Raw genomic sequence first — 15,039 nt, forward strand, 5'->3', positions numbered from 1 at the left:
TAGATTCTCTATTCCCAGATTTCCCATGCAAAAGTTGGATTCACGTTCATTTTAATTAACAATGTGTGATAAATATGAAAAACAACTCCAGCCAATATTGGTGGAAAAGTCCTTGGCCCCGATTTTAACCACGGTTGGGTTTTGGGCAGGGGAGTGCAAAACTCACCTGCTGCAGAAAATTTGAAACCCAGGCTATTTTAACTCCCGGGCCTCATTTTAATTTGACTGGCAGGTTTCCCACGCGATTTTTAGAGACAATGGGAAACCCGCCCACTTTCAACGTGCAATTTCCTGCAGATCTGCAGAGGTCTATTTAAAGTGGGAATGCAGCTCTTAAGGTGAGCTTGCATTCCCTTTTGGTTGATTTTGTTGTTGGAGTGGTAGAGGAAGAAACTCTGTAACCTTCCTGGAAGTCCTCATAGAAGAAGTGAGGGTGAGCGAGAAGTTCTGTTTACAGCCAGTGGAAGGAGGTTCCATAAACACGATGGCACCAGGCCTGGAGAGAGATTGCAGAGATTGTCAGCTCCAGGAGCATCATCCCCAGGACCTGGATTCAGTGCTGGAAGTGTTTCAATGGCCTGACAAGAGCAGCAAGGGTGAGTACAGCTCTTCATTTCTCCATATCTGTCAATAACACTTGGCAACAGTCCTTTCCCACCACCCCAGCATTCTTAACAATTCCCTCCCCTCAATCACATCCTTCACCACCAATCATACAGGGACAAGACATCACCTCTCATTCCAAACACAAACTCACCTCTTCCTTGCTCCCTTCACAGCAGTCACTAGCAGCATTTTCTTCTCACTTTTCAATCAACAACTTCTCTCATGGCTCCTTCCTGACTTCCCACTCCAAGCACTTGCTTTCCATTCATTCCTCCCCATCCTGCTTCCATCTTGCTTCATCTCCCTCTCAACATAGGCACAACAAGCAGAGGCATCACACATCTGCATTCCTTTGTAGAAGAAACTCCTCTAACACTCACCCTCTCTTTTTGCAGGACAAAATGGTGCATAATCCAGGGGAAAGCAGTAAGATTGAGGGAACACCGGTCAACATCATGAACCTCTCCCAGCTGGAGTGGCAATGCTGAAAATCAGTGGGCCCTACTCTTGAGTCTGAGGGCTTATCTGAACATTACTTGCATCCCTTCATGGACTTCAGTAAAAAAACACAATCAGGCATCTCAACAACATCAGCTGCACTGTGCTGCCTGTCATCTGCTACATGATGAGGAGACACCATCATGCATTGCATCACTCCCAAGCACCAGCACAAAGTTTGGCACCCTGGCTGGGTTAGAGAGTGAGTTAGATGGGTCTGCACATGGTGAGCAACAGCAGAAACTGGTGGCAGGGACAGCCCTCTAGAGGGCGAGGTCCTCTCCCAGCTCTGCTGAAAAGGACAGAGATGAGAACTTCAGGGGCCAAGCTATGGGAAGAAAACTGCTTGCCTTGCACAAGCAGTTATACCAGGTCTGCCATGGAGTTTTAGCACCATGGGTGAAAGTATGGAGCAATCCGCTTCCAGCTTATGTGGTATTATCTCCCAGGGCATCAGCACTCTGCAGTCTATCTTGGAGAGTATGGCCACCTCCAGGGGTGCTTCAACTGGGCCCTCACAACAGGAGCCAATGTTCACAACTTTTGAAGCTTTGGTGGAAGCTTAAACAGCTGCCATGCAGACTCTGGGCTCCACCTTGGAGAGACAGATTTCCACTTAGGAGAGATTGGTAGATCACCTGGATAAGGGCTTCCATTCATCTTCTGCAGTCTGCTTTGCTGCAGATCAGTGGAAGTGATGAGCCGCAGCCGCATGGGAATGACAGTGGGGCGATGGGAACAGCACAAGTTGTCCTCTCTCAGGATGTCAGCACGTCTGCTCCCTCACTATCGCCTCAATCAAGACCAACCACGGTCCTAGAAAGCCAGCTGGGCCAGACTGCTCCAGCAGTAGCCAAGGTGCAGCAGTCTACAGCCTGACTCTCACAGGCTCAAGCTCACAGAAGTCATTGGCCATGAGTGTCTTAAGGGTCTCCACGTGAGCAACAGCAGTCTTCCTTCAGCTTGGCTGAAGCCACTGGGAGAGCTCCTCAAAGGAGTCATCGAATTAGTAAACCTGCTTTTAAGAAAAGCACATTTGGGACTTTGGCCTAAAGTTTCATTTCATTACGGCTTGTTAGTCTGCATTGTCAGAATTTCATTGATATATAGGTTGAATGAAAGGGTTCCATGTTCTTTAATGCAGAATCAAGGGAGTGGTGAATCAAGGGAATGGTGAAGAGGTAACAAGGACTGTTGATGCAGAGCGACTTTTTGTCGCGTTTCAGGTATAGGGATTGAGCAGATTACCGAAAATGCTACACTATCAACTGATCCCTGGTCCCTATAGCTCAATACGTTGAGTTGCCCCTCCTTCTTGCGGTTATCCCATGCCTTCATCCAATTCTTCCTCATCTGATGATGCTTCTTGTTGCTGTGCCTCCTCCAACTCAAATTCTCTTTACGTTGCCAGGTTGTGCAGAATGCAGTATAGGCCAAACAGATATTTAATATAAGGAAACAAAAGAATAACACAAAATAGGAGTCTTATAAAAGTTAGTAGAGGATAACTTACAAATTTAGTTCTGCCATAGATACTTTTTTAGGTTTAGTCAATTGCTCCCTTAAATGATCTAAACACCTTACCCTTATAGGAGTTGACTTACAATGCCTTATTATCGACTTGCTTGATAGCATAACCTGGGGATATAATAATAGCATTTCCTTGTGATCTAGACGGGATACTCCTGTCTTTCACACATGAATTTCTTCATTCTCCCTGAAGGTGGACTAAGTTATCACTTGGTGAGGTGAGGCTTGATACAAAACATTAAGCTACAGTAACGTGAAGATACAGAACAGTTACAATTGGTTGGACTTATTTCCATCAATATGACTTGTCTTTGCATAATATAAAAACAATGACCATGCTATGCTACCCCACTTCAGTGGATCATCTTGCTTGATTTAAAGATAACTCCCCTCTTCTTTGTCCCATTACAGCCCTTTGCTGCCTAACTGCCTCCCAGCTTCTGCAACTCTCTTGGTTTTTAAAAAGCCTGACTCATCAGCTTTTAATCAACTGAATATCCCCTCCCCCAGTCAAATCCACCAACCTAACTTGCCAATGACCCCTGCTGAGTTCAAATGAATAGGCTTGTCACAGGAACAATAAGTGTGATCAGTGGAATGTTAAACTATCTTTTATTGCTTCTAGGAAATTGGTCAGATGTGTAGTCTGAAACCCAATCTACATCTGACAGCCCTGCTATCCTGTAAATTTCACTCAACAGTAATGCTTTTAACATGTATTACATCAAGGTCCCCTGTGGCAGCATGGTCTGAAATCCTGAAAGGTGACAATAACTAAAATGAATATTACAAATAAAGGGAGCAACAGAAGGGCAAGTTATAGATAGCAGCAAGAGGGATCTATAGAATGTATTTTAGTTATGGTTGCAATAGACAGAAGATAAAAGATAAGCTAGGTTTGTTAAGGGATAATTGGAGATGTTAGAGGATCAGTAAAGAGCAGAGAATTCTTCTCACGGGTCTTTTTCAAAGGAAGAGTTGTGACAATTTTCAGATCCTATTACTTTAGCTCAGGAATCACTAACATACGTAGACTCAAGCAAAACTTTTGGAAATTTTTTGCTCTGTGTTATGGATATCTGCAAAAGCAGATAATGTGTTAATTACCTTTGATGTGGAGATGCCGGTGATGGACTGGGGTTGACAATTGTAAACAATTTTACAACACCAAGTTATAGTCCAGCAATTTTATTTTAAATTCACAAGCTTTCGGAGGCTACCTCCTTCCTCAGGTGAACGATGTGGAAATCGTTCACCTGAGGAAGGAGGTAGCCTCCGAAAGCTTGTGAATTTAAAATAAAATTGCTGGACTATAACTTGGTGTTGTAAAATTGTTTACAATTAATTACCTTTAACAGATATCTAGTTCGGAATGGACTGAGGATTAGAAGGATAAGTACAGATAGGGATAATGGATAAGTACAGATAGGGATAATGGATAAGTACAGATAGGGATAATGGATAAGTACAGATAGGGATAATGGATAAGTACAGATAGGGATAATGGATAAGTACAGATAGGGATAATGGAATCCTGTTTGGAACATGATGGTTCTTGAGAAAATGGTCTGGTACATACAATATAGGATGTAAGATTAGACAGATTATCTGTAGTTTTGTTTTTATTTTACTCCTTTTGAGAGGACAGGAAGAAACTTTGTAAATATTCTTCAAGAAATTAAATGGGATGGATAAAGTTCATGATTAAGAAAGGTTTACATCTTTTAGGCAATCAACAGTTACAAAAGGAGATACTTGCAGTTCTTTGTGGATAAGTGTAAATTAATTAGTCCAACAAGGAATCAAAAGAGGGAGTATGTGTAAAATGGAACAGTGATGATCAGGAACATGATCTAGAATTATATTGAAAAAATCATGACCAAATTGCTTAGCTTCAGTTTTCTTTTTAAAAAAAAGTCAATTAAGGCATTGTTGCTATAAAGGGCTCTGTGCAGCTTTGGTCATTTAATTATAGGAAGGATATTACTGCCCTTGAGATAATAAAGGAGACAAGCAACAATGATTCTGGTTATGAAAGGTTGAGGAAGGTGGGGGGGGTTTTTTGAAAGAGAGTTCATGGTGATCTAACTTCAAAATTATGAAGGAAATCAATGAAATTGTTAATTATGAAAGGTTTAAATACCAGAGACTAATTAAAAAACCTAGGAAGTCAATATATAAGCAGGTAAGTCAGGCAGAACTTATGTTTTACCCAAAGGATAATGCAATTGTACAATAAGTTACCAGGTAAGGTTTATCATGGGGATAATATAAATGGTAGCTAAAGGACTGTAAGTAACTTCAGGAAGACACACACAGGTTAGTAGTTTGGGCAGATAGATGTCAGAGGAAATTTAATGCAGAGAACTCCTTAAAACATTATTCAGCTAATACATTTTATTTCATAAACGACTACAGTTCTTTAAAAGCGGTGTTACACAGTGTGGGAGACCAATCTTGCTTTACCTTCAGCCAAGTTACTTGAGGATGAGGCCTGCCTGTTATTTTACAGGAGAATTTGCCATTCTGTCCTTCTTTGACAATCAGTCGTGTTGGTTTAGTGACAAATTTTGGTGGGCTTTCACCCCAGATACTGGGTCTATTTTCAATTGATGGAGCAGAATATCGACTGCAAATAAAAGAGAGAAAACCTTTTTAAATACTTACTTTTACTATTTTGCATTTTCTAAAGAAAATCATTGGAACTTTGAAGTAAAATTGTGGTATTGTCCAGACATGGCTAAAACCCAATTTATAAAACATGTGGTGATCTAAATGTATTTTGCAGCAATGTAGATAATATTTATGATTGGTATTTGGTTTTAGAATTGTCTCTTGGAGTAGTAAAAGTGCACTGTTAGATTTGAGAAGTCCAATGTATTGGGAGATAGAGAAGCAGATAAGGGCCTCAATCAGCTGTTTAATGCATTCAGTACCATGAGCATTTTGCTTGTGTCAGGAAATATCATAACCTAAAATGGCTGCAGCATATTGAAGGGTCGATTTTGGTGTGGTGTGCCAATCAATCAGGGCGTCCACTCCGCCCGCCCGATGACATCGACAAGAGGGCAGATCAATTTGTTGGTTGGGCCTCATTTAAATAGACAGGCAGGCGGCCATCACTAATCATATGGCTTATAGGCAGCTCGTCATTTGGGAGGGTGGGAAATCCAGTGGAGCAGATATTCAGCATGAGCCTGGAGTAGCAGCTTAAAGGGGAGGGGTGGAAACATCGGTGGTTAAATGAAGCAGTAGATTTCAGCTCCAGGAAAATTTTATGAGCATATGCAGCAGCACCGAGATGAAATAACGAAAGCCTTTCCGGCTCAAAACATTCAAGAGACTGAAGAAAGCTTCCAGCTTTCCTTGAATGCAACTAAGGATCCCTTTAAATAGTGCTGTAATGCCCTCCTCCCGACCTGTACTGAGGGTGGGTTGAGGAAGTAGTAGTAGCAGTGCTGTCAGATATAAAATTGGCATTGGAGATCCTGACTTCAGTTCACCCATATTAGCATACATTTGAGGCCCCAACCTGTTTGTGGCAGGAGGGCTGGCCACGTAAATCAAAGTCTTCCCTAAAATTGGAATGGGAGGGCCTTCAGCGGTAAGTCGGCATTTTTTTCCCATGATTTTTGTCCCATTAACGACCCATTTATAGGCGTAAACGGGCAGTAGCGAGGCAAACGTTGGTCCCATAGTACTTAAAACAAAACTATAAATAAATCAGCTGAGGAAATTATCTGAAAAAGCTCTAGATCTAGATCTACTCTGAGCAGGAGTATTCTAAAAATGATTAAAATTCTTTGTCAGGATCTGTAATTTGTGCTTTACCTTCAACTTCCCTAGTAGTAGTGGAAGACTCACGAATAATAATGTAAGAAATAGGAGCAGGAGTAGGCCATACACCCCTCGAGCCTGATCCTTCATTCAGTAAGTTCATGGCTGATCTTCGATCTCAACTCCACTTTCCCGATCGATCCCCATACCCCTTGATTTTCCCTGGAGTCCAAAAATCTATCTATCTCAGCCTCTAATATACTCAACGACTCAGCATCCACAGCCCTCTGGGATAGAGAATTCCAAAGATTCACAACCCTCTGAGTGAAGAAATGCCTCCTCATCTCTGTCTTAAATGGCCGACCCCTTATCCTGAGACTATGCCCCCTAGTTCTAGGCACTCCAGCCAGGGGAAACAACCTCTCAGTATCTACCCTGTCAAGCCCCCTCAGAATCTTATATGTTTCAATGAGATCAACTCTTGTTCTTCTAAACTCCAGAGAGTACAGGCCCATTCTACTCAATCTCTCCTCATAGGACAACCCTCGCATTCCAGGAATCAATCTAGTGAACCTTTGTTGCACCACCTCCAAGGCAAGTATATCCTTCCTTAGATAAGGAGACCAAAACTGTACACAGTACTCCAGGTGAGGTCTCACCAAAGCCCTGTACAATTGTAGTAAGACTTCCTTACTCTTGTGCTCCAACCCCCTTGCAATAAAGGCCAACATGCAATTTGTCTTCCTAATTGCTTGCTGTACCTGCATGTTAACTTTTTGTGTTTCTTTTACGAGGACACACAAGTCTCTCTGAAGACCAACATTCAATAGTTTCTCACCATTTAAAAAATATTCTGTTTTTTTTATTCTTCCTACCAAAGTGAATAACGTCTCATTTCCCCACATTATACTGCACCTGCCACCATCTTGCCCATTCACTTAACCTGTCTATATCCCTTTGCAGACTCTTTGGGCTCAATTTTGAAATGGTGGCGGGTTGGCAGCGGGGGGCGGGGGAGGGGGGAAGGTGCACGTGGCAAACCCGAATTTAAAAATAATTTACCTTTTCCGACGTAATTGTTGGTGATTAAAGTTGTTTCCAGGTTTCGTGCCTGGCAGCCAGCTTGATTGACAGGCTGGCTGCCAACAGGAGTTGCAACACCGGGGGGAAGGCGGGGGAAGAGAGACCGAGACATCATCCAGCGCTGGAACAGAGTGGTGGGTGCTGAAGATTGGAAGGGTGGGGTGGTGGGGGAGAAGGGGAGATCGGAGAGGGAAACATTGGGGGCTGAGAGGGAGACATCAGAGAGAGGGACATCAGAGCGGGGTGGAAAGGTAGGTTTATTTTGTTTTTTTAAACTTTGTGCAATGGTTTTTTATTTAATTTATTTTGTTTATTTTTGCCTGTTCTGGCCCTTCACACCTGGTGAATCGGAAGCAGTGGGAAAGTCGTCTAAGTAAGTTTAAAATAGTTTTAACTATCTACTATGTCAGAAATAAAGTACCTTAAGTACATTTGGTTCTTTAACTATCATCCCGCCGGTTTTAATTGCCGATGGGACTTCCACATACGTGACACACGCACACAGATGCAGATGTAGGGAACCCAGAAGTTGGCGGGTTGGAGCCGGTTTCCTCACCTGCTCAGGGTTTCCCCGATTTTCACGGCCCCCCTGCCCCCAACGCACCTGCAATTTCCTTTGAAAATCGGGGCCTTTATGTCCTCCTCACAGCTTACTTTCCCACCTAGCTTTGTATCATCAGCAGGGTTTGGCCTCACTCATTATGCAGAGTGAGATCCCACCAGCAAGAAGGAGCCTACCTCTGCTGGAGGAAGAAAGATGACACGGTGTAGCAATGGGACACCCACTGCAGCAACTGAAGAGATGGAAGCAACTTTAAAGGAGCAGAAGAGACATGAAGATATGCCTCCAAAGGGCCGAGACCTAAAATCAGGTAAAACTTTGAGGACTGAAGGGAAGAAGAGGTGCCCACTATTGGGCCTTCTCCCTCCAGAAACGAGTTCAGGGGCCTTCTGCCACTGCCCCAGGAACTATGGCACTCTGTTCCTGGCAGTCCCTGTGGTCAGTGGTAGTAGGAGCAGAAAGCAAGGAAGCCAGGTGGTTTGCCAGGCTTTGCTCCCCACTGTCAATTAATCATGCAGGGCAGTGAAGGGCCTACTGGGGCAGGGAAGGAAACTTAAAGTTGAGGTGGACATGGCCTCCACACTGGATTTTCTCCTTTTTTTTCCACCACTATACTGCCTGATTTGGTATTGGGGAGGTCTTGAATTGGTCTTACTTCTGCCAAAACAGATAAAGCTGAATTTCAATTAAGAACACTGGAGCCTGTGTTTCCAAATAGCGATGGCTACAAGTAAATTTCTGCTGTGGATGCATATATAAGATACAGCAACTGTTCTTCTGTGCTGACTTCTTGTTCCACAAAAAATAAAATTGTGACAAAAACATGTCCAATTGGTATGTAAAACTTGAGCGTTTCCATCCAAATCTGGTGCATCTCCACACCACATTCTAGTTGGAAACCATATTTTGACCACAAATCACAAAGATTGGATAGAATCAGTTACATCCGTTTCTCAATGTCCTGAAGTTGTCAGAAGTATAAACAAAGAATGGATCAGAGATTTATAATATTCCTAGATCACCATGTCCTACTTCTACAATTAACATCATGATGCAAGATCACTGCAACATAACTCCCACTGTTCTATTGTTTAGAGTCTGGCAAGTTATCAGTGATGTTTGATTTGTCAAATCTGTAACACTGGCAATGTACAGTGTTAGAATTCCTGTCACCTTTTACAGCTAGCTAAGAATATTATTAATACTGTGGGGCAGATATGAGACGATGACTCTAGAGATAGCTAATGTATTAGAATGGTGTTTTTTTTCCTCATTGCATTTTGGTGGACTTATTATCTATATCTACCCAAATTGGGGGCTCGTTTGCTCATTGTCATTTATATAATGACATTCCCTTCCTTGTGAAGTTCAGACAATCTCTTATTCCTGACTGCTGGGGCATTTTCACTGTAGGTTTTCATGCAATTTAACTACAGTGGGTTTTAAACATGGCAGCATTAGCATTATTGTCCACATTTAGATATAATAATGTTTTGATGTTCATCAACTAGATGTTGGATTTTCTAGGATCAAGTTGAATTTAGCAAATTCAGTGCAATTCCTTCAAAACAATGACGCACCTCCTGCCATTAAATACATTTCTGCATCTCATAGCTCTCTGGATGGTTTTGTTTCTGAAGGCAATGTATACTGAACTGTTAATTAATTGTATGATTTGTAACAATTGGGGTTAATTGTACTCAGGTGGTGGGTATCGATTGAGGACTCTCGGATCGTTTTTATAAGAGAGCTTCGCTCGGGTGTGGTGCGTGCTGTGAATAAAGGCTTGCAAGCAATTTAAGACCAGGCTCTAGTATTCTTTCCTTCACCACATGGCTATCTAGTTTTAACATGAACCATACAGGCCAAATGGTTCTAAGTTTGATTCCTGGTCTGTGTTGAGTTAGCTGATCTAAGCTATATGGCAGCAGGAGTGTCACTCAGCTTCATATCCACCTCTCCTATCAATGTCTGCACCGTACTCTACTTGGTCCATCCTCCTCCACCATCTCTCCTCTGTGAACCACCTCCACAGCACTGCCCTAGTTGGTTCCATGCTACAGCTTTCATTTGGTTCCACTCTCAACTGTCCGACTATGGCAAGCACACCTCCTGCAATAGCTTTTGCTCCTGCCCCACGTGGTTACCTCAGATATGCCCTAAGATTCTATATTTGGCCCTTTTCTTTTCCAGCAAATGCAGACGCTTAGCAACATCATTCATTGTCATGGAGTCATCTTGTATGTATGCTGACAATATCCAGCTCTTTCTCTTCACCACCATCCTTGGCGTCGTTTTTCTGTGGTTTCCGCAGATCTTCTGCCACTGTGTCAATGGATGAGCAGAACCCTCGTGGAAATTCACCTCCATAGTGTTGAGCATGCAGGATAAATACCAGCAAGCTCAGACTTTGTAGGAGTGACTCAAAGTGGATTATTAAACAAATTATTAGTAAAATAAAGAATAAAAAACAACCTCTAAAAATCCTGCAGGGAGAAAAAGGAAGGGGTTCACGGGGATATATACAAAAACACACAGGGAAAAAGTTAAAAGGATTATTGAAAGGATAAAGAAAAACCTGGAAAAGAGCATAGCTGCAGATACAAAATAATATAGTCGGAAATTCTTTCAGTATTTCAATTGTAAAAAAGCAGTTAGAGAAGTGAGAATCATACAAGATGCAAACTGGCTCAAAATAGAGAATGAACACAGGATAGTAAACGGTCTGAATGATTACTTCCCTCCAAGTATTCACAAGGGAAGATATAAGCCCCTTGTTCTCCCAAACAAGAGTTAATCCAGGCAAAATCAATGACTTTGACAGAACTGAGATGTAAGTTCCAGATAGGCTAAATAGGCTGGAAAGCAAAAAATCCCCAGGGATAGATGGTATTTATTCCAAAGCCCTAAAGGAGATTAGGAAGAAGTGATGTGTTGACAATCACTATGAGGGAGTTACTGGACACTGGGGAAGTGCTTGCAAATTGGAAGCAGGTCAACGTGATGCCCATATTCAAAAGGGATAATCCATTAGTTCTACTTCAAACCCATGTAAAATAATGGGATTGATTATCAAGTGTAAAATTGAAGATTATCTGTACAATAATAACTTAATTAACGGCAGTTAATGTGGATTCAGAAGGGGAAATCCTGTCTGACCACCTTCCTAGAATTACGAGAGGATGTGACATCCCAAGTGGATTGTGGTAAACCCTGATATGGTCAAACCAGACTTCCAGAAGGCACTTGAAAAAGTTGCATGCAAAAGGCTATTAATTAAGCTCTAAATTTAAATAACAAAAGAAAATTCAGGATAAGGATAGGGCCACTAAGAGATGCACAAGACACAGGTAATGACAGCGAAATGGCAGAAATATTGACTAGTTACTTTGCCTCAGTATTTACCAGGGAGACTAATATGGTGGGCATGACATTAGAAAAAGAGATCAAAAAGATATAGTAACATTTAAGATAATTGATAAACTAATCAAATTTAGAGAGGATAAAACCCCTGGTCTGGATGGATTGCATCCTTGAATATTAAAAGAAGTTAGGGAGGAGATAACAGAGGTACTATTACATATATATAAAAATTCATTGGAAACGGGAATAGTGCCAGAGGACTGGCAGACAGCTAATGTTTTTCCTATATTTAAAAAGAGATAGAACAAATCCAGGGAACTATAGACCAATTAGTTTATCGTCAGTGGTAGGAAAGATAATGGAATCTTTACTCAAAAATGTAACAGAAAGACATCTAGAAAACAAAAATATAGTAAAGAATAGACAATACGGATTTCAGAAGGGAAAGTCATGCCTGACCAACCTTATTGAATTCTTTGAAGTAACAGGAAAGGTAGGCAAAGATAATGCAATAGGTGTAATATATTTGGATTTCCAAAAGGCCTTCGATAAGGTACCGCATTGTAAACTCATGACTAAGGTCAGAGCACGTGGAGTCAGGGGACAGGTAGCAGAATGGATAACAAGTTGGCTACAAAACAGAAAACAGAGAGTAGGGGTTACAGCTGGCTACTCAGACTGGCAAAAGGTGGAAAGTGGAATTCCGCAGGGATCGGTGCTAGGACCACTGTTGTTCATAATTTACATTAACAATTTGGATTTGGGAATTGGAAGTATAATTTCAAAATTTGCGGAGGACACCAAATTGGGAGGTATGGTTAATAGAAAGGAAGACTGCATCAAAATGCAAGAGGATATTAATAAACTTGCAGAATGGGCATGTAATTGTCAAATGAATTTCAATATAGTTAAGTGTGAGGTGGTGCATTTTGGTAGGAAGAATAAGGAAGCCACATACTGCTTGAATAATAAGTTTAAATGGGATAGAGGAGCAAAGGGATCTAGGGGTACAGATACACAAATCACTAAACAAGCAATGCAGGTTAATAACGGCACAAAAAGGCAAACCAAGCACTCGGATTCATTTCTAGAGGGATAGAATTGAAAAGCAGAGAAGTTAAACTTTCCATAGAACCTTGGTTAGACCACACTAGCATTGTGCACAGTTCTGGTCTCCATACTATAGAAAGGATATGGAGGCATTGGAGAGGGTGCATAATAGATTCACAAGGATGATACCAGAACTGAGAGGATTTACTTATCAGGAAAGGCTGAACGGGCAGGGGCTCTTTTCTCTAGAAAAGAGAAGGCTGAGGGCTGACCTGATCGAGGTCTTTAAGATAATGAAAGGGTTTGATAGTGTATACGTAGAGAAAATGTTTCCACTTGTGGGGGAGTCCAAAACTGGAGGTAATAAATATAAAACAGTCGCTAATAAATCCAATAAGGAATTCAGGAGAAACTTCTTTACCCAAAGAGTGGTAAGAATATGGAACGTGCTTCCATAAGGAGTAGTTGAGGCAAATAACATAGATAAATTTAAGGGGAAGCTCGATAAGCACAAAAAGGAGCAAGGAATAGAAGGGTATGCTAATAGGGTTAGATGAAGAAGGGGAGGGAGGAGGCTCGTGTGGAGCATAAACGCTGGCATAGACCAGTTGGGCCAAATGGCCTGTTTCTGTGCTGTAGTTTCGATGTAACTCAATGTAAATTACGGAGATTCAGGATAAATCTTGGGGATGGATAAGGCATTGGCTGAAGGGAATAAAATAATGGTTAGAAGAGTTCGGTGAAGTTGGGAGGAAGTACTGAATGGGGTGCCCCAGAGATCAGTGTTGGAACCATTACCATTACTAATTTACCTCAATGGCTTGGGGCACAATTTTTACTCAGCTAGTAGGTGGGTAGATGTCCGCGTGGGGAACCCGGAAGTCAAGTGAGTGCTTTGCAATCTGTGATCGTGACTCAATTGGGGGTAATTATTTATGCTTCTGGGTTCCCCGCGCACCAGGCAGCCAGATTGACAAGATGGCTGCCTGTCGGGATGGAAAGGAGAGAGGGCAGGGAGGGAGAGATCGTGGGCCATGGACGACATTGTGGGGTGGGGGGGGGTGATTGGGTCGGGAAAACAGTCAGAGGGTGGAGAAGGCTGGAGACATCGCAGGGGATGTGGGGGGGGGGCGGTCAGAGACATCGCAGGGGATGGGGTGGGAGGGGTCAGAGACATCGCGGAGGAGGGGGGTCAGAGACATCGCGGAGGAGGGGGGTCAGAGACATCGCGGAGGGGGGGGGGTCAGAGACATCGCGGGGGGGGGGGTCAGAGACATCGCGGAGGAGGGGAGTCGGAGACATCGCGGAGGAGGGGGGGTCGGAGACATCGCGGAGGAGGGGGGGTCGGAGACATCGCGGAGGAGGGGGGGTCGGAGACATCGCGGAGGAGGGGGGGTCGGAGACATCGCAGAGGTGGGGGGGTCGGGGACATCGCGGAGGAGGGGGGTCGGAGACATCGCGGAGGAGGGGGGGTCGGAGACATCGCGGAGGAGGGGGGGTCGGAGACATCGCAGAGGTGGGGGGGTCGGGGACATCGCGGAGGAGGGGGGTCGGGGACATCGCGGAGGAGGGGGGTCGGAGACATCGCGGAGGAGGGGGGGGTCGGAGACATCGCGGAGGAGGGGGGGGTCGGAGACATCGCGGAGGGGGGGGTCGGAGACATCGCGGAGGGGGGGGTCGGAGACATCGCGGGGGGGGGGGGTCGGAGACATCGCGGAGGTCGGAGACATCGCGGAGGAGGGAGGGGGTCGGAGACATCGCGGAGGAGGGATGGGGTCGGAGACATCGTGGAGGAGGGAGGGGGTCGGAGACATCGCGGAGGAGGGAGGGGGTCGGAGACATCGCGGAGGAGGGAGGGTGTCGGAGACATCGCGGAGGAGGGAGGGGGTCAGAGACATCGCGGAGGAGGGAGAGGGTCGGAGACATCGCGGAGGAGGGAGGGGGTCGGAGACATCCCGGGGGTGGGAGGTCGAAGACATCACAGAGGAAGGGAGGTCGGCCGTGGGGGTTGCTCTACCATGGGGCATCTCGGCCATTGGGGAGGAGGGGGTCTGACAATCGCAGGAGTCCGATCGCACCATGAGCTTATTGGGCCTGGATGAAGCACTTCTCCTCCTGGCCCCTAAGCAGTGCCATAAAGGCTCTCACCTCATGGATCCGGCCCTTCTAGCCTCCTCTCACCTGACGAGATTCAGAAGCAATGGGAAACCGATATAATGGCACGGATCGAGGATTGGTTAACGGACAGAAAACAGGGAGTAGGAATAAACTGGTCATTTTTGGGTTAGCAGGTTGTAACTAGCAGGGTGCTGCAAGGATCAGTGCTTGGGCCTCAGCTGTTTACAATATATTCTAGCATTTTCCCTACTACTGATGTCAGGCTGACTGGCCTATAGATCCCTGTTTTCTCTCTCCCTCCTTTCCTGAATAGCGGGGTTACATTTGCTACCTTCCAATCCGCTGGGACCATTCTAGAATCTAGGGAATTCTGGAAGATCAAAACCAATGCATCCACTATCTCTGCAGCCAACTCTTTTAAAACCCTAGGATGTGGGCCATCAGGTCCACGG

The 15,039-nt window shown here is 44.1% G+C and overlaps 1 protein-coding gene across 6 annotated transcripts in view; it reads right to left on the minus strand.

The window, feature by feature from the left end:
* Positions 1 to 15,039, minus strand: part of mylka (myosin, light chain kinase a) — a 316,681-nt gene that overhangs the window by 167,030 nt on the left and 134,612 nt on the right. For all 6 annotated transcript variants that reach the window (XM_067987458.1, XM_067987459.1, XM_067987462.1 and 3 more), the window contains one exon: positions 5,101 to 5,263. In XM_067987458.1, the coding sequence (XP_067843559.1) occupies positions 5,101 to 5,263 (163 nt within the window). The remainder of the gene's footprint in view (positions 1 to 5,100; positions 5,264 to 15,039) is intronic.

The sequence above is a fragment of the Heptranchias perlo genome, chromosome 7, assembly GCF_035084215.1.
Source record: "Heptranchias perlo isolate sHepPer1 chromosome 7, sHepPer1.hap1, whole genome shotgun sequence".
NCBI lineage: Eukaryota > Metazoa > Chordata > Chondrichthyes > Hexanchiformes > Hexanchidae > Heptranchias > Heptranchias perlo.